This window comes from Phasianus colchicus, chromosome 1 (assembly GCF_987193195.1).
Source record: "Phasianus colchicus chromosome 1, bPhaCol1.hap1.1, whole genome shotgun sequence".
Lineage (NCBI taxonomy): Eukaryota > Metazoa > Chordata > Aves > Galliformes > Phasianidae > Phasianus > Phasianus colchicus.
The window spans coordinates 69,888,538-69,909,299 of NC_143436.1; the positions used below are offsets into that span (position 1 = coordinate 69,888,538).

Here is a 20,762-nt window from a genome sequence, read left to right on the forward strand (position 1 = left end):
ACACTTTTCACTGTGATCTCTTGCAGAGTGAGCTTAGTCAGTTATGAATCCAGAGGTCCTTTGCATCCATTCTGCATCTGTACAGGAGTGCAGGACGTGGCACTGTGTACTTGTGTGCATGTATGCTGAATATAGATCAGCAGTTATGTTTATTTCCCATAATGTTTTTGGGGAAGTGCTGTTTCTTGTAGCATCTGAATGCATTGTGTGGCTTTGTATCTCTGTCTGTGAGTGGGGATTTGCATTTGCTTGTTTTGCTGCAAATGTTTCTAGCTTTAGTTAAATCTGAGAGCAGTTGAAAAATATATTGCTTTAGTTTAATTAGCTTGGTAGAAAAAAGTCTTTTCTTGGGCAGTAATTATTAGTTGTATATTATTAGAATGAAGTAGTTCACGTTCAGTTACTTAGCAGAAATAATTGAATCTTCTGATCCAGTAAACTAGCTCACTTTGGATTCAGCTGGTTTTTAATTTAAGACCTATAGAAGAGGAGACCTGTAATCTCACTGCAGGGAATTGGTTTCACTTTCCTGCAGTTCATAAACCACGAGAGTGAATAGCAATCCCCCACAGCAGTTAGTTTTCTCTTTATTCTACACATTTGCTTACAAGTTTAATTTTATGAGACAGAGCTGATTTAAAACTTTAAAGTGCTTTTTTTGTTGTTGTTTTGGTGCACTCTTTTTTTTTTCTTTTTTTTTTTTCTTCTTTTTTTAATTTTAATTTTTTGCTTGAACAAAAGGCCCACCAGCTCTATCTGTAGTCTGGGCTGGAGTCTCAGACAGCAGCAATTTCAGGATGTTTCAAAGATGTAAACACAGTTGGGTACTGGATGAGCCCTTTGGCGATGATCCAAGAGAAGCACAAATAGCTAACTACTTTGGGGCGGATCCGCGTGGAGCTGATTCTCAGCTGGAGTAAACTGGCAGAGCTCCACCAGCTTCTGAGCTCTTTATGTGGAGTGAGAATCAGCCTCCCAAGTTCACAATCGCTTCCATGCATGTGTTTTCCATAGGTTTTTACACAATAGGTGTGTTGTGAAAAATTGTGCTCAAATGGGCTTGCTCAATTATCTTTACCCCCAAAAAAGATAGAGGAGAGTCTTTCTTAATTCAAATGAAGGCTGAATCCATAGGGACAGCCCCCCTGCAGGGTCTCTCAAAGTATCAGAGGCACAGCCCCCTTTTTATCCCTATCTCCAGACCACATTGTTACTCCACCTTTACTTACTGGCTGAAGTACTCAGAGTTAGAGACTTCCCAATATGCCAAATACATCTTCCCCCTTTTATGTGCCCCCCCCCAGTGTATCATACATCGCATGTGCAATTAACTCAAACTTTATTCTGCCCAGGGTGAGGATGTTGATATTAATTAGCTTATTAAGCCTATGCAGTAAGTTACACGTTCAAGTTCTCAGTCAACCATTGTAGCTTCTTGTTTCAACTAGCTCTTCTTCCTGATGAACCTTATTTGTAAGTACAGCAATCGAGCAGAGAGAAATTTGCAAGCCTCTGCGCAACTTGTTTGCAAGGACACTTTGTTCAGAAGCTTCTTTCATCTCAGGTGCATTGCTACATTGAGAAGTAGATGCTGACTTTACATTGTGCTCTAAGGAGCTGTGGTATGCAGAGCTACCACCACTAACTGTAACAGTTATCTCAGTTCTATTTTTCATGACCAGAATTTAAGAGATAAAGCAGTCCTCTGCCATTTGTTGTGGATCTGTTTAACATTAGAATCCTTCCTTTGGATTTGATGTTTAATATTTAATTTTATTTATTAAATTATCATTGTTTAATATGAGCAGTTTTCTTCTCCAGTAAGAAAGTAGAATAAATTGGAACCAGTGTTAAAATGGAGAGCTGTACGTGTGTGTGCCTCATATTTCCAATTATGTAATTGACATCAGATAAGTGTATGATTTTTTTTTATAAGGATACCTCAGAATTCCTAAGTAGTTGAATGAACGTCCAGATGTTGAAGCTGTACATTTTTGGTATAGAAAGTTCTATTGCAGCAGTTGTTTTCCACTACAGTAGTGTGGAGTGAATTTAGGACTGCAGGAAAGCATTAGCATGGAATTTAGGATTACTTGAATGTTTTTCACTTCAGGTAAGAATAAGGCATGTGAAACATCGTTATGTGCTTTTTAAAACAAGGAATAAGTTCATCTGTTGTGAAATTGAGAATGTTAAAAAGAATACACTTTGTGCATATATACACATATGCTGTATTAGTGTATTAGTTTTGGAAGCATTTTCATGCTTGTTTAACGCAAAATGGCTTTCAATTTTTTTTTTTTTTTTTTTTTTTAACATGAAAAAAAGAAAAAGGAAGAAAAAAGGAAAGAACTGGCAGACAGTTAGTCCATATGGCCTAATTACTCCTGGTGTTTTGAGAAAAGAATGCAGACCTGGTGAGTTACCAGGCTACTGCGAGGGCCTTTTTTATCAATTCTTAGTGTACCTATTACACATCCTATATATTTGAGTCATACTTCATGTAAGAGAGTCCAGGAGCGACACCGTAAAAAAGCCCAAGTGTAGTGTCTCCTTTCGGAGGGATGTTCCATCTTTTTATCTAGTTGAGTTCTGTAAAGCCATAGAGAGCTTCAGTGAAGTCCAGCTAGCCAGATGTGTGGAGGAAGAACATGTTTCTTTAGCTGTCTAGTCATTTGATAGTGGAAAAACTGTAAAGATGCCATGCATAGGTAAGGCTTGAATTCTTTCTGTACTGACTGGTCCATTGGTGGCAAGTATCTAAAAAGAGATCATGACTGTACTGTGGACAGAGGGACTGTTCACTCTTCCTCCCTCTTAGCCACTGTGTTTCTCACTTATTAATATTGGAAGTACAGACTATGTAACCTACCTGTACCTATATTTTCAACGTTGGGAATCAGACTGCGGGAACAGACTTGAAGATATCAGGAGCTAAACAATGTTGTTCTGCCATAAGTGTATAATACCATGCTGACTGTCCATACAGTTAGTTCTACATCTGCACCTCTAGCATTGAATCTCGTAGCTCATTATTCCAAATGAACTTTTAAGTTTGTTTACGGGGTTTATTTTATTATTTAAAAAATATATCAGATGGGATATTATCTTTTGGCTCCCAGCAGAATGAAATAAGCAATTTGTGTTTGGTGCTGGCATGTTTTAAATTCAGTCTTTCATTAATTTTTCTCTTTACCTGTTATCTTCTGTGTTCTCGTTATGAAGATAAAGTGGATTTCATTTTATTTTTCATTGTTTTGTAACAGATTAATGTTTAGAAATGATCAGTTCCTATTAGTCACAGCTCATTCTTTCTTCTTTCCAGTCAGAGATGTATGAAATCCTTTGCTAAACAAAAGATGAATGATTTTATATGTAACTCAAATTGCAAAAGAAATAATTACTGACAAAGGGCCACATTCTGATTTTTACACTTCTTTCCTTTTGTGAAAACAGTAATATAATTTGATTGAGTTTTGAGATTTACAGCCTTGGATGCAAAGCAAGTAAGGCAAAAAACCAAGAACACTGCAGACTTTCCTATAAAAGAAATATACTGGAAATACACTTGTGGCCAGCAGGCTGATGGAGGATACAAATTCAGTTTGCTGTTCACTGCAGAGCCCTAAGTAATACTGTGCAAGGCATTTAGTACCTCAACTGGAGTTCTTAGCTTAGTTCCCTTCCTGCTGCTTTTGACTTTCCACATGTAAGCTGTATTTGGTGGCCACGTGTTCCAAAGGATAATAATCTATGAGATTAATCATTTGCATTTAATAGATTTAAGTATGAGGCCTTGGCTTTCACTAAAATACCGTGGTTCTACTGTTAAGAATAGGTGAATCTTAAATTTCTTTTTTTTTTCTTCTTCATAATTTAATCCTTTCCATACACTGCTCACATACCTCTCCTCTGAAAATATACCGCCCTTGTCACTTTCACATGAAAGCTGGTAGTGATGTGAGTTACCTCATAACTTCTGAAATCCATTTTTTTTCACATCTCAGTTACACTGTTAACGTAGCAGATGCCATAATAGTGAGCGCTTGTTGAGAGCCTACAAGGAACATGCCTTGCTTGTCCCTGCAATCACCAGTGGTCCAATTGCTCCTTTGGTTCCTGCCTGATTTAAATGGTCTTCTTTTGTGCAAGAGGGGAAAAAAAAAAAAAAAAAAAAAAAAAAGACAGAACAATGCTAGTTCACAACTCCTTTAAATGTAGAAACAACTGGTGCCAAATACATGCACATATTCACACAGACAAAAAAAGGTGACCTTTTTTGAATTCTTAGGTGGAGAGAAAACAGAGTGAAAAGCTGCCAAAATAATGAACTGGATAGTTACTGAGGAAAGGCTAAATAGACATTTAAAGAGATTGATTAAATTCAACTAATGCAGTGACGGTGAATGTGAAAATATGAAGGATTGAACTACAAACAGATAAGGAAGGTATATGCTATAGACATTACTGTATGTCCCTGTTCTCAGATCTGTAGTGAGCAATAACAGGTTAAATCAAGAGCAGGAAAATTTGGTTTATGTGTGGCTCTGCAGTTGCAATGAGGGAGCAGAGATGAGAGGATTTGGTCCGTTCTCTTCCCACTGAGCTTCTTTACAGGCACTGGCCACTATTTGCTTATTTTCCTACGAGAGGAACAACTGTTGTGGAGAAAAGACTGAAACAAGTTGCATGTTCATGAACCACTGAAATTTATTTTGTAAGTGAAGGAAGGTTAGTTAGAGAATTTGACTTTCAGCTGCAAAAAGGCTATCTGTAGGAAGCTTTATAAAAATGAAAATCTGGAATGATTGTGTTCTAGTTATGTATTTTTTTGCTATTCAGGTGTACACAAGATGTTGCCCACTGCTCCCTTTGATATGCTAATGGCTATTGAGTCTGTTGCCACCCATAGTTCTCTGTGGATTTTGGACTCTGTAAGGGAGTTTTCCCTTGAAGTCAACAAGAGTAATTGCATGCCTACTGGTGGCAGGATTTGTCTTAAGCAACCGGACAGCCTAGCTGGAGCTGCTGCTGTAAATCTTGCAGCCCTGAAGTTCTTTTTGTGGCTTGCACTCTGCAGGCACTAAGGGTGATGCTGTGCTTCGAGTATTTTTTCTAACTGCCCACTGGCTGCTTTCCATGGTCATTTGTAGTTTATGACTGCATACCATGTAGAGAAAGGAAAAAATCTGTTCTTTAAGTTAAAACATTTAAATAGAATCAAGGTAATGGAGATTTACCATCTTGTTGCATGCAGTAGAAAAACGCATGTACGTAGATAGTTCTTTGCCAGTCAAGTATCCTGTTCTTGTATTCCCTTGTATGTCTGATGAGCAGATTAAGATGTATACCAGTGGTTTGAAAATTGAAAACCTTCAGTGTTCACATAAATTACAGGTCAAGTCTTCGTAGTGCATCACTGCCCTTTACAGTAAATCACATGTAAAACTAAGTTATGCCCCATTTAAATGACAAAAGAATTCTTGGACTACACAGTAGCTCCTTCCAGTAGTAGCTGAATAAAAGAAGGAAAACTAATAAATAATTAAGATGGTAATATGTTTGACCACTCTTTTTTTTTTATATGACTTTTTTCAGTTATTATTGTAACAGAATTGCTCCTTTCAAAGACAACTAAAGTGCTAATGATAGCTAAGAAGGTCATTCATAGGAGGTTAAATTGGTTTAATTAGTATTTATGAGAAGGTTACTATAAGAGTGCAGGAAGATGTTAAGGGGTTAACCTATAAGAGATTACATTGTAGTCAGTGTTCTGTTAAAGTTTGAATTAATTTTTCCCATGGGTTTTTCACATTCTAATTTTCAACTAAATGAGACATCTGTTTCAGAAAAGGAAAATTTGCTATGGTTGTCATAGCAACTATCATTCTGTAAGAAAATTATTCCAATGGTTACTTTAGAACAGAAAGATAGAAATTCAGTACATAAAGCAACATCCGACTGCTAGCACAAATTCTGATAATTCAGCCCTTTTTGTATGGTGGATTATTTGACCTGTAAAACTTGTTCATATGTTTTTAACATAAGGTTAATTGTGCTGTAAACAAATTCACTTCCAATATATTTTCCCCCGAGAGTCTTATGTGTAGACAATTATTATTTTTATCATAATAATAATGCTGTTGAATTTCAGTAGGAAATGGAGAGACTGCAACTGTTCCATTTAAGAAGATAAGACCTAAATCAAAGTACATTTCTACACATGAGCACTTCACTTCAGAGGTGAATTACATTCATGATGTATGTCTTTAATTGCCAAATATGGGGATTTTTTTTGGTTGTTGTTTTTGAGAATAGGAGGTTTTCTCTTCAATAACATACAGTATAGCATTTTCTTCATAAAATGTGAACTGTTATTGAAAAATAATTATAAAAACATTATGCTTTTCATCAGCAACTAATAAGGGGATCTGGAAATTTTGTGCATGGTACTAAGACTTCAGCTTAGCTTTCAGATTCCATCATAAATGGAAATCTTAGACCAAGTTGTCTTTGCATGACATCCAGGTCACAGACTTGTTAGTAGGTATTTGAGAACATTTTTTGTTCCTACTCTGAAACTTTGATAGCTGTTCTGCAGTAAATTGTCAGAAGAGGGAACCTGGGGGTTTATAAAATCCTCACGTGTGTATAAAGATGGTTTGGCTTTGGGGGTGGGGGCAATTGGGTGCACGATTTTTCTTCCTTCTCTTAAATAAAGCACTCTACTATCCTCCACTTGAATCCTTCCTTGAACTCCAGATTTTTGCCTGAAACACTTCGGCCATTTCTTTCCATCTTGGGATTGTCACGAAAGACAGCATAATGGCAAATCAGGCAAGTTCGAACATTTTCCCTTCACAAAAGAACAGCTCCAGCATGCATAACTTACAGCCCCGCAGCTCGGGTGGGCGCGCTGCCGGCACAAAGGGAGGCAGGGACAGGGAAAGTGCTGTGGATCTTAATAAGCAGATCATGCCTATTCATAAGGGGAAACGGGCTCTTAACAAGCCGCGATGTACGGGCTGGGCCTAGGAGGGACAGGTTGAGGCCCTCGCGTCTGCATGGTGCCATTCGTAGTCGTTTGGATTTCAGCGGGATTAAATTGTGTTGACGCGACCTGTGACGGTCACGATTATTTCTCTTTATAAATGCTTCATTGTGTGCTTAAAATAATGATTCTGGAGGTTGTTGACCTTCTCTTCTTTGGCAAATATTGATCTTTCTCCTTGGGTTCTTTACAAGGGAGCAGCCAGTTCCTCTGTGCCCAGCAGGCTGCGGGCTGTGGGATGCAGCCTGACCCCGCATCCCCTGGGGACATGGGGACTGTGTTGTCCTGGGCCACGGGTGGGAGCAGGGGGCTGCAGTCACTGCGTCTCAGCTGTGACTGAAGGCTGAAGAAGGATCGACTGACTGACGCCACGCTTGCCTCTTGGTTGCTCTTGTGAGTATTTTCTGTCAGTGACTGAAAAACTTGCTCTGGGCCTTAATACAGTTTGCCAAATAGTTGAGTATGTTCATCTTAGTGAAGGAAGCTGCTTGTCAGGAAAGGCTTGAAGTGTGATCCCAAGGCAGGGATGGGGAGTTTGGAAAAAACCTAACCTCTGTGTATTTTTATAAGGCTTTCCACTTCTGGAACATCTGAGCACCTTGCAGGCTCTGGTTTCTTTATTTTAACAGCATTTCTGTGAGACAAAAACACTCCCATTCTCTCAATAATGGGCTGAGCATATGGATCAGTCTTCCCAGGCCTGGATTTGGTTTGTGTGACAGTATTGCACGCCAAAGTTAGTTACTGCACAGTAAGGCAATGAATAGACCGTGAGTGATCACCACAGCAGTAGGAAGGGAGAAGTCATGTTCGACAGCCCAGTTTGTGTTCTTGCTAGGAGGAAACCGTGCTGGAAGCTGAACAGCTAACCAGAAACGTGGGGTTTGAATTGTGTGGGTATCTGCAGAAAGCAGCTACCTTGGTCTGAGCCACCTGGCTCAGAACAATGTTTCTGCTCCATTGGTGCTGCTCTTAGCATCTCTTCTTCACACAGCTTCACCTCCCTCATTACAGCTTCCAATGGCTGAGATATGCTTCTGGTCTCAGTGGAAGGTGTACTAAGTTTTTTGTTTGTTTGTTTGTTTCTTTTCCTTTCTTATTTTTTCTCCTTGGGACACCTGGCTATCCAGGATGCTGTGTGATGAGGAGCTGGAAGGTGAGCTCTCTCCTAGCCATGGGCACCCCCACGGCCTTTGGTCATCTCTCTAGAAAAGCTGGGGCTTTTTTTGTCTGTAGAAGGAAAAATGAAAAAGCCCCCTTCTACTTTTCCTTTTACCAGAATTTTCTTTTCTTCCTGTTGATAAGCCACATCACTTTATATTTTATCCAGCTCTAGATTTTAAGCTGTTTTCAATAGACATGTGCTTTGCAGCTTTCCGAAAGAAAAAGAGGAAAATATATCATCATGAAGATTGCAGACGTGCTAATTTTTGAAATGTTAGTGAAGCATCAGTAATGGAACAGGATGAATAATAGCTTCATGGGCATTTTCTTTTGTCTTTGCCATACATGATGTAAAGTATAGTTCAGAGAATTTGTTTAAAAGATTTCTTTCTGTCTTTTGATGCAGCGAGGGAGTGTAAAGCTTTCTTCAACAAAGTAACATCTCAAAGGGAGCTTTGGTTTATGTGTATGTATTTATAAACACCAAGGCTGCAATTATCATAAACCTTATTAAATCACAGCACTCTGTTTGTTGTTCTCCAAATATGGATATGGCCAGAACATGTCAGTCAAAAAATTATTTAAAAACTCCAACCTAAAACTAACCCTTCAATTTTATGGCCTAGAATTAGAATATAGTCAGCAAGACATAATTTACCACTGTGATATAATTGCCATGAAATACAGTTTTTTAATCAATGGAACACCAAGGTACAGATAAAATGTGTTCTGATTGGAAGTATTACAGTCCCACTGCTCCATGATGAGCTGTTCTGTGACTACATTTTAAAAAGAGTAAATGCCCATATGTTAAGAAATCCTGAATAGATAATATCTTAAAAGCCACTCAACATACCAGAAAAGAGAAAAAAAAAAAACATATATAAGAAAAGTATCAGTGTTGTTCTGATGGGATGCTTCCAACTGGAGAAACAGCATAGGTGATGTCTCCTACTCTCTTCTGAGTAGGATTTATGGTTGTGCTGGGTTCTGACTCTGCTCAAATGATGGTGGGCTACAGCTCAAATGTGATGGGAGTGAATGCAGAACACTTACCATACATAGCTGTCTGAGGCAGGTGTGCTTCTAGATACCATGAGAATCTGGCATGCTAATTCGCAAGTGGGGGTCTTGGTACTCAGCTGTTGTAAGAGTTACTGTATACCTGGTTAGAATAATGCTGTGAACGTTGTACTGTGTACTGCCATTGAATCTGTTAAGGGCTACGTGGATATTCCACACAAGTTATATAACATTGGTTGTACAGAAAGAGAGTTTCACTGTACACACACACGCAAAAAAAAATGAATGCTATTTGTGTCTCCAGATTCCATGCTAATAGAAAGTTTATCAACATATTTTAATTAGGTAACCATACATGGAAGTAGCACTGAAGACATTCTCCTCCTCTCTTGGCAGGCAACCTTGGTTTTATGGCTGGGGCTTTAATCTTCCACGAGGCCAAGCACTATTAGAGAAGTGGAACCTTATTCCAGATGGGATAGATATTCTTATAACACATGGACCACCTCTCGGTAAGAAAGTATTAGTGCTGTTAGCTGTGAACTTCAAATGATTATACAGTAACTGTTGTCTGTCCTTAGACAAAGAGTGGAAACCTGACTAATGAAAGTCAAAAGTAACATCCAAGTAGCAACCAATGTCAGCAGCACCAGAACTTCAGCTCAGGTTTATGTTTTGTGATTACTGACAACTTATGGTAGGGAATTAAATAACGGTCACAAAAATAAAGTCTTAATAAATTGGGTCTTAATGAGCTTTGTAAATAAGCGAGGTCCACTTTTCCTGTGCATCTGCCCACTGTGCACTGGTTGGTGAAATCAGTTGACTTGAAGCATGGAGAAGTCTCAGAGAGCAGTGCAGGATTATTTCATAGCACCATCATTCTCCCTCACCTGCACCAGCATCCCCCCTATCTACCATGGATTTGCATGCTGACTTGATTTATCTCCTGCCTCACAAACCCAAATGCTGTGGTAGTTGGCCTATCTTTGGATAGGGTTAATTGCCTGTTTTTAATACAATACAGTAACACTAAAAGGCCTGCAAGAAACAGTTTTGCACTTGTGTTTTACAAGTAATAAACATACTGATGATACAAAGAAAGATAGGAGAAAATTTTACCTTCTCAGATAACAGTGAAATGATCTGTGTTATTGAAATGAAATTATCACAGAAACTTGTCCTGATACAGTAAAGGCTTTGTTTTTTAACACATCTGTCAAGAAATCTAACAGATAGCAAGCTATGTCTAATGCTTATATGTATTTAACTCTCACTAATAACTGGACATGGATGTGAAGCATGTACTGAAATGTTTTGCTGCCTCTTACTGCAGAATAGTGCTTTGTGTAAGATGAAGGCAGTTGGTTCCTTTAAACTTTTAGATTCTCTTCAGTCTTCAATTTCCTGAAGCTAAAATCCTCTTGTCTTCCACCCTTTCTCCTTCTCTTTCAAAATCTGGAGGAGAAAGTGTCCAAAGGGTTTGTGTTTTGTTGTTTCCTATAGAAAGACACGTTTGCATTCCACTGCTCACTAATCCTGGTGAAAGGGCTGCTTTGCAAGCTTAGTTTCTCACAGAGCAGGCCTGTGTGCTGCTGCTCCACCAAACTGGAGTCTCGTGCCATGTCACAGACTGCTCATAACCTGGACCTGCATCATAAAACTGGATGGCAGTAGTGAGTTGTATAGGCCTTGATATATCTTCCCTAAATGATTAGTAACAGAGATAATCACTGTGTCCAAGGCTTGAACTGTAACAGTGGGTCTTGTTCAGAACTCTCATGTTTCTGAAATTTCTGCAGGAACATCAACACTTTAACAGCCATTTTTAAAGAGCCTTCAGCTCTTCCTAATATCCCTGTGTTTGAAATCCATTGTTCGAAGGTAGAGAGCAAGTTTCACACCACTCAGTTTCAGGTGCTGTGGTAATTTAGTCATTTGTTTTTGTTATTATTAATATTATTATTGTTAATAATAAAAATAAGCTTGAGCTATCCTCCAAGGATTTTCCTTTTATCAAGTTTACATATCTTTGTATTTTTTGTATTGATACTTTCATAGCACAGAACACTCTGCCTGAGAACATCAACTGTTGGCGTGCCTAACACTCATGGCAACAAATACATGACACTTCAAAAGAAATTAGCATTATGCCCAACTTACAGAGCCTCCTTAATGTGTAGCTTTGTCCACAGACAGTATGGGAGACAGGATTTTCCTTGACCCTCCAAGCTAATTATTTTAACCAGAAAGCTGATTACTGTTGTTCTGATCTCAGATAGCAAGATCAGAGCTGTTCCTAATGATCATGTAAAGCAATCAGTTCTCTTGCAAATTCTTTTTTTTTTTTTTTCTTCCCAGCACGGCTGCCTAAATTCTGTCTGTTATTCATTTTCTCTGCTGCTTTCTTATTCCCTCACTTCCAAAAAGCATGCATCCTCCTAAACTAATTAATGTTACATTATTATATAGATTTAAATTTGCCCACGATTTAGATCCAGAAGCAACATTAAGAGTTTATGGACTTCTTTGTGTTTAATGAAGATATAATCTTTTTTCCCCCAGAGCTTATAAAATATGGTATTTTACAAGCTCTAATGCTGATTTCTAAATCAGCATATTTTTGTTAGTTTTATATCTAGTGTAACTTTGAAAGTCCTTTCCCTGACTCCCAAAGATCTTCATTTATGATTCTTTCCTCTTCAGAAGTTCACTTCTTTTTTTTTGTTTTGTTTGTTTTTAATTTAATTTCACCCTTAAGTCTTCATTTCTAGCTGTCTGCTTGATTGTCTGTGACAAAGATTTATACTTTCCTGACAGCTGCAGAAACCTGTTTAAAGTAACCAAACATTAAAAAAAACCCTAAAATGATCTCTAATTGTTAGCTAGGTGTAATCAATTATTCTTAGTTTGTGTAGTCAGGTGTACATAATAAGCTGCTAACATATGGGAAAGCTTCAGAAGGGTGATAATGCATGTAAACAAAAACATGTTCAACATAAATAATGCTTAATTTAATGGAGAAGTTAATTTTATGGATTTTTGTTTGTGAAGTTTTTGAAGTGGAAATACTTTTCCCTTTATGTTCACCACAGACTTTCTGACAATTAACTGTTTCAAATCGTTGAAGTAACAAAGCCCAAAGTTATAACGTGTTTCCTCTGAAAAAAAACGTGAACTGAATTCCTGAGGAACTGCTGGTTTCACTGCGACATCTTAAACAGTTGTTATTTCCTACAATGAATTTTGAAGTTGTTGGGTGCATTGACCTGCTCTGTCTGTAATTCAGCTGGCTTTCTCTTTGTACATCCCGTCATTGGCTGCCAAGCAGCATCTTCAAAGATATCTGAATAAATTAGGAGCCAGCGTCCACTATGTGACATCTAGTTCACGACTGTGATAGCAGGGCAAATTTCTATCATTTTGATAAAACCCACTGAGCTCAGTTTCCAGGCACTCGCATCTGAAGAGGTATTTTTCAGTGTGTGAACCTCCTCTGAAGCTCCAGTAAAGTGAAAGCTTTTCTAAGAGCTTGAATACTACACTTCTGGCCTTTTAAGCCAGCTGTTAGATACTACTTAGCCATGCTTGATTGCACCTCAAAAGTAAACATATGAAAACCAGGTCCAGACTCTGCACCTCTCTGACTGACAAGTTTTCTCAAAAGCACAATACATTCCTGCTGTTGCAGCAGTCTAAGTCAGAGATACAGAGCTATGACAGGCACACAGTGAGAGTACCAGAACAAACAGAGAAAAACAGAACAATGGTATTTTTCACATTTCCAAATTTGAGCCTGATCAAAAATGACCGAACAATGGAAAGGAAGCAAGAGGAGTTTCTTCCAAAGCCTCTAGCACAATAACATCCTTCCTATTCAGCTGTGAAGAAAGCAACACACTTCAGCTGGCAGCAAGTTTATGGATATAGAAGCAAGTTGGTGTACATTTTTGTCTCATTTTGTTTCATAAAAAGTGCATTTTTAAACACATCTATGGGAGTAAATACAGCACTTACAAATATATCTACTGTACAAAGGCTAAGTTTCTTTTGCTGTCTAAAGCCCTTACATTGATTCTACTTGAGGATGCTCTTAGATACGGTCTGGGTTCCTCACCTCAGTTCCACTAACATAAGAGTTAGTGTGAAAACAACGTCGTTTTATCATTAGTTATACAAATTAATTATATTGGTTGAAGTGTTCCGTTTCAATAACTACATCCCAGGGCTGGATTTAAACAGCTAAGTGTTGATTTAGGTGTTTAACTTTAGAGACTCACTTTGGATATGCAGCTCTTTAATCATCAGTCTCTTAAAGGAAGAAGAATGGAGAAAGCACTGAGTTTTCCTGCTAACGGCAGTGCAAAAAAAGGCTTTAATTGCAGTGATTTTTTCCCTTGAAAAATTATTGGCAAGAGTTATCATAGTCCTGTTTCTCCAGATGAGCTTTTATGTTTCCTTCTTTCCTCTTCTACTTACCAAAGCAAACACCATTTTTTTCCACGTCAGTTCTTCTGACTGCTTATGAGAGGCCATGAGACATTAAATCTCAGAAATGTTTTTGAATACTACAGCAGTACAGCTTTGCAAATAATCTGTCTTCTTTTAAAGCTTTTCTTTCTTTTCCAAAGGTTTTCTAGACTGGGTACCTAAGAAAATGCAACGGGTAGGATGTGTAGAGCTGCTGAACACAGTCCAGAGACGAATACAGCCAAGGCTTCATGTGTTTGGACATATCCATGAAGGTCAGAAAACATTTCTTTCTGTATGTACTTAAAACCCACAAGCACAGAACTTGTCTGTTTTAGCCAGTATTTTTAAACTTGAATGTCTGCAGTAGCGCTTTTGGAATTCAGATACTTATTTAGCTGCAAATATGCAGATGAAATTGGCTGATACTCACATTTCAATATTTGTACTTCAGCTTCTCTTTTAGTTTCTATAAAATAGAGTGATGCCTCCTTCACAGTGAGGCTAACTGTGAGTTTTAAAACAACACGAGTGCAGTAGTTGCAGAAAGGGACTAAATATTAAGGTCGATAGATTGTATTTTCCTCTGCTGAAACTCTGTGGCTTAAGATAATTCATGCAAGTTCTTTGTGTCTCTGTTTCTGTGTTTTTAAAATGGGTGAGAGTTCTTTAGGGGGTATTTCTGAAGCTTATTCTTTAAGATTGGACAATAAAAGTTGTCTCTCCCTCTCTCTCTGTATGAATTTAAAATGAAGAGCAATATCACCACTGACTTGTGTAGAAGTATAAGATGCTTATTCATGTATTTATGTGCTCTGGAAGGGGAAATGTTTTGTAGCTGGACAAAACACGACATTTCTCTTGGCTGATTTTTAACTGGAAAAAATAAGTTTTCTTCACAAAGTCAATAAATATGAACAAATGTGTGCTGCTGAATTCAGGAACAGCAGGAGTTTGTCTCCAGGCAAGGGGTAAGGTAGATGCCCTCTGCTCCAGAGGAGTCTGTCCAGTACACATACAGTGGCAGTAAGTCTTCAAGCATGCCCCCACCAAAAGAAACCACTGGGCTGTGCAGAAACGTGCCCATCAGTGTGTCAGCATGTATTATTAGCTACTCAGCTCATGGCAGTGTTAACTGATGGGCAGGAAAAGGTGCTCCACAACTGCCAGTTTGTGCTTCTGAGATTGCTCCGGACTTCAGTGTAGGATATCTGTGGGTTTCAGCAGTGTAGGAATGAACAAATGGAATAACTGGAGTAATTGGCACTCCAATACTTCTGCTTTCACAAAAAGTCCCATTCAGACTTTCTGCTTGGAGTCTTGACCTGTTAAGAGTGGTTAGAGGTGTACTGCTGTAAAATTGACAGAGAAGACAGTGAGATCATTATTTTAGAGGGCAGGAATGAAGTTCATTCTCTCTTTTCTCATCTGTGGTGACCTGTTAATGCCCGAATTGCTGTTAAAAGTACAGAGCAAACAAGCAGTGCATAGGCAATATTTTTTCCTAACATCTTGCTGTTACAGCAGGCTTTGAGAATCTGTACAAGAGAACTGGTGAATACAATTCAAACTCGTCTTTTCAGAAATGGTAGGCCAAGTGAGTTGCAGGGGAGGTAGGCAAACAGTTAGTGAGCCAGGAAGCTTCAGGCAGGTAAACAAAATCGCATCTGCTAAGACCAAGCCCAACTTTGGCTCCTGAGTGAAATGAGTGGCACCTCCACAGAATGGTATATCATGTGAATTAATAAGTTGGCACAGGAGGTATCAGAACACAGAAACAAGCTACTCTTCTCGTTAACTACCATAATTTAGAGAAAACAAATGGGGAGCTGCATAGCCTGTTTTGCAGTGGGATGGCAACTCTCTGCAGAGGAGAATTCCCACTGCAGACAGGCTGTGCAAACGAAGCTGCTCTTTGTAGAGAGAATGCATGATTTGAACAGATGAGTTCCTCCCCTGACTGGCATAGCTACATCTGCAGCAGTCATTTACTGAACATCCGGGAGGAAGAGATGCTTAGAAGAAATGTTTCTTCCCTATTCCCCCTCTGCACAGCTGTCTCTGCCAAAAAATACCTCTACACATGGCCTTGCTGCTGATTGACGTGGTGGTGATGAGAAGCCTGGCAGGGGCTCCAGCTGAAATACTGCTTTGCCAATTACAGCCAGCACTTGGTGGAGGTCAAGCCCAAGGAAACTCTGCTGGCAGTAAGGCAAGAGTGAAGACTGTAGTGTGATGAATCTTCCAGCAAAAAGAATGTATTAGCAAGCTTATTTTGTTCTCTCCAAATGTGTAGCTGAGGAGACGGAAAGTCCCAGCAGCAATGCAGACTGTCCTTGCTGCAGCCTGTGTTTTACACAGGACAATTGTTCTGTGGCAAACAGCACATGATGTAAAGAAATGTCTGTGACAGGAACCTGACAGAGTTTTCTTCCCTCCCAACGCCCTAATTATAATGTGGCTTTTCCATGGGGAGTCCAGGAGGCCCTGCATTTTTCAGGGTATTTTTAAGGAACAAAAAAGAAAGCTATTTGGCTACTGGATCTTTGTTTGTGAATGCTACAATTAACAATGCTTCTGTAAGACATGTAACTGCTTTCAGAAAAAAACTAGGATCCTATGTACTCAGGAGAGAAATAGTTTAACTCAGTGCACGTAGGTCACTCCGAAAGTAATGCCTCCTTTTTATTTCCATGGAAACTAAAACTGGTACAAAAAGCACAATAACATTATGTGATAGAGCAAATTCTCAGCTACAAGACTCTATTTTCTAACCACCATTAGCTATGCATTTTTGCCAGCAGTGAACAAGAGCCTGCGTGCCACACTCATAAAAATCTTCATGGCCATCTGGAACGTGGTTTGTCTTTCACATCACTGTCACCACTGCTGAAATGCACCACCCACCACCTCACTGTGCTCACATCTACTGTTTGGTTTCCATAAACGTCCAGGAAGTGTTAATGATTGTTAGTGGGTACCATTTTTTCCACTTTGAGGAATTCAGTGACACACCTTTCCTTCATCTGCACTTTCATGTCAGGTGCCATTTTGTCAGACTGCCCCTCTGCTGCCATGTTACACAATGTAATGGAATATTGTTGGGAAGGTTCAACCTTTACTGCCATACCACCATCACCTGCCTCTGATGCTGTGCACGAGCATAATAAAATAGGAGCAGCCCTTGTAGTAGTGAATATGTTTCACTATTAACTTTATTAACAGTAAGATTGTTGTTAGTACAAAAGCCTTCCACGGGTGATTTTCCCAAAATCACGTGTTTCAGACTGTGAATGCATTTCATGATATTGATCATAATACTTGCATTTAGTTCAATGTTTCCAACATGAAGCTTTAGTGTTATCAAGCTCATGCTTTCATGCTTTCTCTTAGACTTACATTTAAATATTTTTGACACTGGACAGTGTGTTTAATTTTCAGTCCAATTTTCTTCAGCTTTTCAAACAGCATTTCACTGCAGTTCTACAAGCTTAAGAACTGGAAGTTTGATTTCCTGCAGATTTAGCTCTGAGAGTGTCTTGAATGTTTAGTCAGACATGAGATGTAGTTAAAACTTTTTCCCTACTGGTAAGACATTCTGGAGGTGTTTTCTCCTATGGAAATGTTACAGTGTCTGGGGGGGAATTCACCTTGTCTGTCAGAGAATGTATTAATGAAGTCATTTTTCTCTTCCTGGGCTGACATTTTACAATCTTTCCATCAAATTTTATTGAAATTAGTCATCAAGATCAAACACATGGGAAGAGGTTCCTACAGAGACCAATCCCAACCATGTGTATATGCATACATCCTCCCCTTGGTCACATCGTCCTTTTTCTCCATCAGTTGCTTAAAATATGTACAGCACAGCACGGAGAAAAAAGGTAGAAGAAAAATTGCCCAAATTTTGGTGCATGGATGTCCGAAAATCTAAATGAAGTATTTTATTTTTTTTAGTGCTGAAATTCTCTAAGCTCTGTCTTCCCATACCTTCTAAAACTGGGGAAGTTTGAAGAAAAAAGCTTTTCAAAGAGAAATGCCAGTGTTTATAAGGAGGTTTGGAGAGCAGGCTGCCAGAGATGATAGCCTCTATCCAGTGAGGGTCAGTTTTTGTTTTCTTATGCAATATGACAGAATGTTCTAGTGTAGAACAAAGATGACATTCATCTAAGAGACTTTCACATTTTGCATTAAGGTAAATTTTAAATACCTTCTGAGTAATAAATGTGCCACTCATCATTGTTATCTGATAAAGGTAAATAATAAAAATGATTTAAAGAGTGAATAATAAGAGTAATTAGAACTCTTCTTTTTTCGTAGGTTATGGTGTCATGGCTGATGGAACTACTACCTACGTGAATGCTTCTGTGTGCACTGTGAATTACCAGCCACTAAATCCACCTATAATTATTGACTTACCTACTCCGAGGAATACATGATTATAATAAAGGATTTCATGTTGTGCCCAACACATTAGCAACTTTATATTGCTGGCTGAGAATCCCAGTAGGGAACTATTCAACAAGAAAAGTTCTTCTTCTCTTTTTCCTGCTAGCTCTTCACAGATAAATCTGAGTGACAAAAATGGATGATGAACAAAGACATTTTGGTGCCAGAAACAGATTAAAGACATATCACCATTAAAATGTTTGTGAACACAGAAAAGTGAATGCATTCCACATCTATATACATATACATCTCTCTCTCTCTCAAGTAGGGACTTTTGTATATACCGTACATTATATTGGACTAATTAAAAGAACAGTGTCTTTCAGGGGAATGTTTCTTCAAGAAAGTTTGCAGTTTAAACAAAGTTTAGACTAGGATTTCTTCATTTCAGATGTTTCCCATTGAGCTCTTGATAAAAGTGATGTTAAAGATGTTTTCCCTTAACACAGGAAACACAAAAGATGCTTCATAAATGATCAGCCACAAGAGGAAAGCTATTATTTCAAGCCTTCCAGGTCTTGAGTCCTTCCATCTATTCCAAACCAATGCAATAGAGGTCTTAATTCACTGTACTGAAATGAAGTTTGCTACATCTGACATTAAGGGGAAGGATGCATATTGCCAGCATGTTGTAAACAGCTCAAAATCCAAGAAGGGAGAAGGGAGACTGTGTTAAGTGCAGTATAAACTCAGGAATTGTAAGCTGGCCTCACCTGTGGGGGGGGGGGGGGGAGGGAAGGAAAAAAATTTTAAAAAAAAGATAACATTTCCCTTAAAAAAATGAAGAAGGAGTATAACTGTGTTTTCATATGGTAAGGCAATGCGTGATTGTCTGTATAAAGAAAAAGACAAAAACAACACCCAACAACCCATTGCTCAGTATTGAAATTTTAAATAAAATCCACTGGGACTATTGTTTAAAAATTGTTGCTGGTATATGCAGCCAATAGTGAGATTTCTGGTTTGAATTTGGCCCACATTGACTGTGACTAAATGTCATTGTGATCATTTTGTCCTTTGGGAAACTTTATGGACCTCAAGTGGGGGGAGGGGGGTCATCCAAAGGTGGGGTTTGGGCATTCAATTTTGGATAGCTATATATAGTAGCATAAGTGCAGTGAGTGATGAGTACATGCCAGTGGGTACAGAGCAGAGCCTGCCTAACAAAACCTGTCATGGCCATGTACCCATTCATGGGCAATGTTGAGGGAGGCCCAAGACAAAACCATAAACCCAGCTGAAATCTGTCTCTTGTGCTGTGTGTAGATGCATCCAGGCAAAGCAGGGGTTGTCACAGGAGCTGCTGGGGATAGGTAACACCAATCCTAACTGTGCAGCTTTCCTGCAGGTTAGCAAAGGTGTTGAGTTTGCTGGGATTTCCACACAGTCCTGGGCAGAAGCTAGAGGATTGTCTACAAACTTGCAAAAATACTTGCTTCAAATGTGTCCTGCAAGAAATGGGTTTCTGACTTGAACTAACATCTCCATGCTCAAAGCAGCTTTTCTGCCTAGGTGGAGATCATTTAACTGCTGGAATCTGAATGCTGATGTTCTGACTGCATTTACATATGGTCTTGTTCACACAAATCAGGCAACTCATCGCACTATCAATACCGGATTGTTTTCAGCTCTGTGCATAGCTCCTATGTGCACACACTCAGTGGATGGTAGCATTGGTTACTTCTTGCCTGATGTATGGATATGAATGCGAGCTTGGTGTAGTGGCTGCATCTATATTAAAATTCCTGCTCTGCCAACCCAGGCTAGCATCCACAACTCTAAGGGAGGCAGGCAGAAATATTGCATTTTGGGGGTTTCCTGCATGCTCATCCAATGGATGTTGGAAGCTGTGCAATTTGAAGCCAGGAACTGACGTGCTGTGGGCCCACTGACACCAAGAATCATGGCAAGCCATAGAGCTGTCACTTCCTGGAGCAGCTGGGTGACTTGGGATCTAAACCAATTTGCTGCTTTTTTTCCGAAACAGGCAAACAAACAAAAAACAAACATAAAAATGAGCAGGGATTTCCTGGAGTGAACAGTTCACAGCACAAGAACAGTCCGCCACTGAATCTGCTGGGTCTACTTTTTGTAAAGTCCATTGGTGTAGAAATTGCAAGATCAGCTCCTAAATCAACAAAGACTAAAATTCATAGCTTCATGTGAACTCCCACCATCGTTGGGAAAATGAACAATAGCACGCAGTTAAAGTGTCTAATCTAGTCACAATTTGAGCATTTTGAAACAAATGTGGCAGGAAATTGGCTGTATGTTAAAGAAGTCTGAAATGTTTACATTCACTCATGGCACTTAAGATGCTAAAATGCTGAAAGTGGAGGGAAGAGGTCCTTTTATTGGCCTCAACAAAATTTCTATGTCGACCATAAACTATTCTCTTAAAAATAATTTTTCCTAAGGTATCTTCAAAATACTGTGTATTTTTATGTGAAAAAGATATGAAAGCAGCTGTTACTTCAAAATATCATTTAAACTACTTGAGGTATGAAAGCTTAAAGGTTATTTAATCATTTTGGCATAACTTGATTGTTGTTGTAATTTTTGGTCAAGCATGTTAGACAAATAAAGTCTTAAAAGAAACAACAAA

General features: G+C 38.8%; 1 protein-coding gene across 7 annotated transcripts in view; it reads left to right on the forward strand.

Annotated features, from left to right (window-relative positions):
• Positions 1 to 20,762, forward strand: part of MPPED1 (metallophosphoesterase domain containing 1) — a 63,564-nt gene extending 42,802 nt beyond the window's left edge. For all 7 annotated transcript variants that reach the window (XM_031597214.2, XM_090147003.1, XM_090146997.1 and 4 more), the window contains 3 exons: positions 9,635 to 9,750; positions 13,870 to 13,983; positions 18,029 to 20,762. In XM_031597214.2, coding sequence (XP_031453074.1) covers positions 9,635 to 9,750; positions 13,870 to 13,983; positions 18,029 to 18,147 — 349 coding nt within the window. In that variant the 3' untranslated portion in view covers positions 18,148 to 20,762. The remainder of the gene's footprint in view (positions 1 to 9,634; positions 9,751 to 13,869; positions 13,984 to 18,028) is intronic.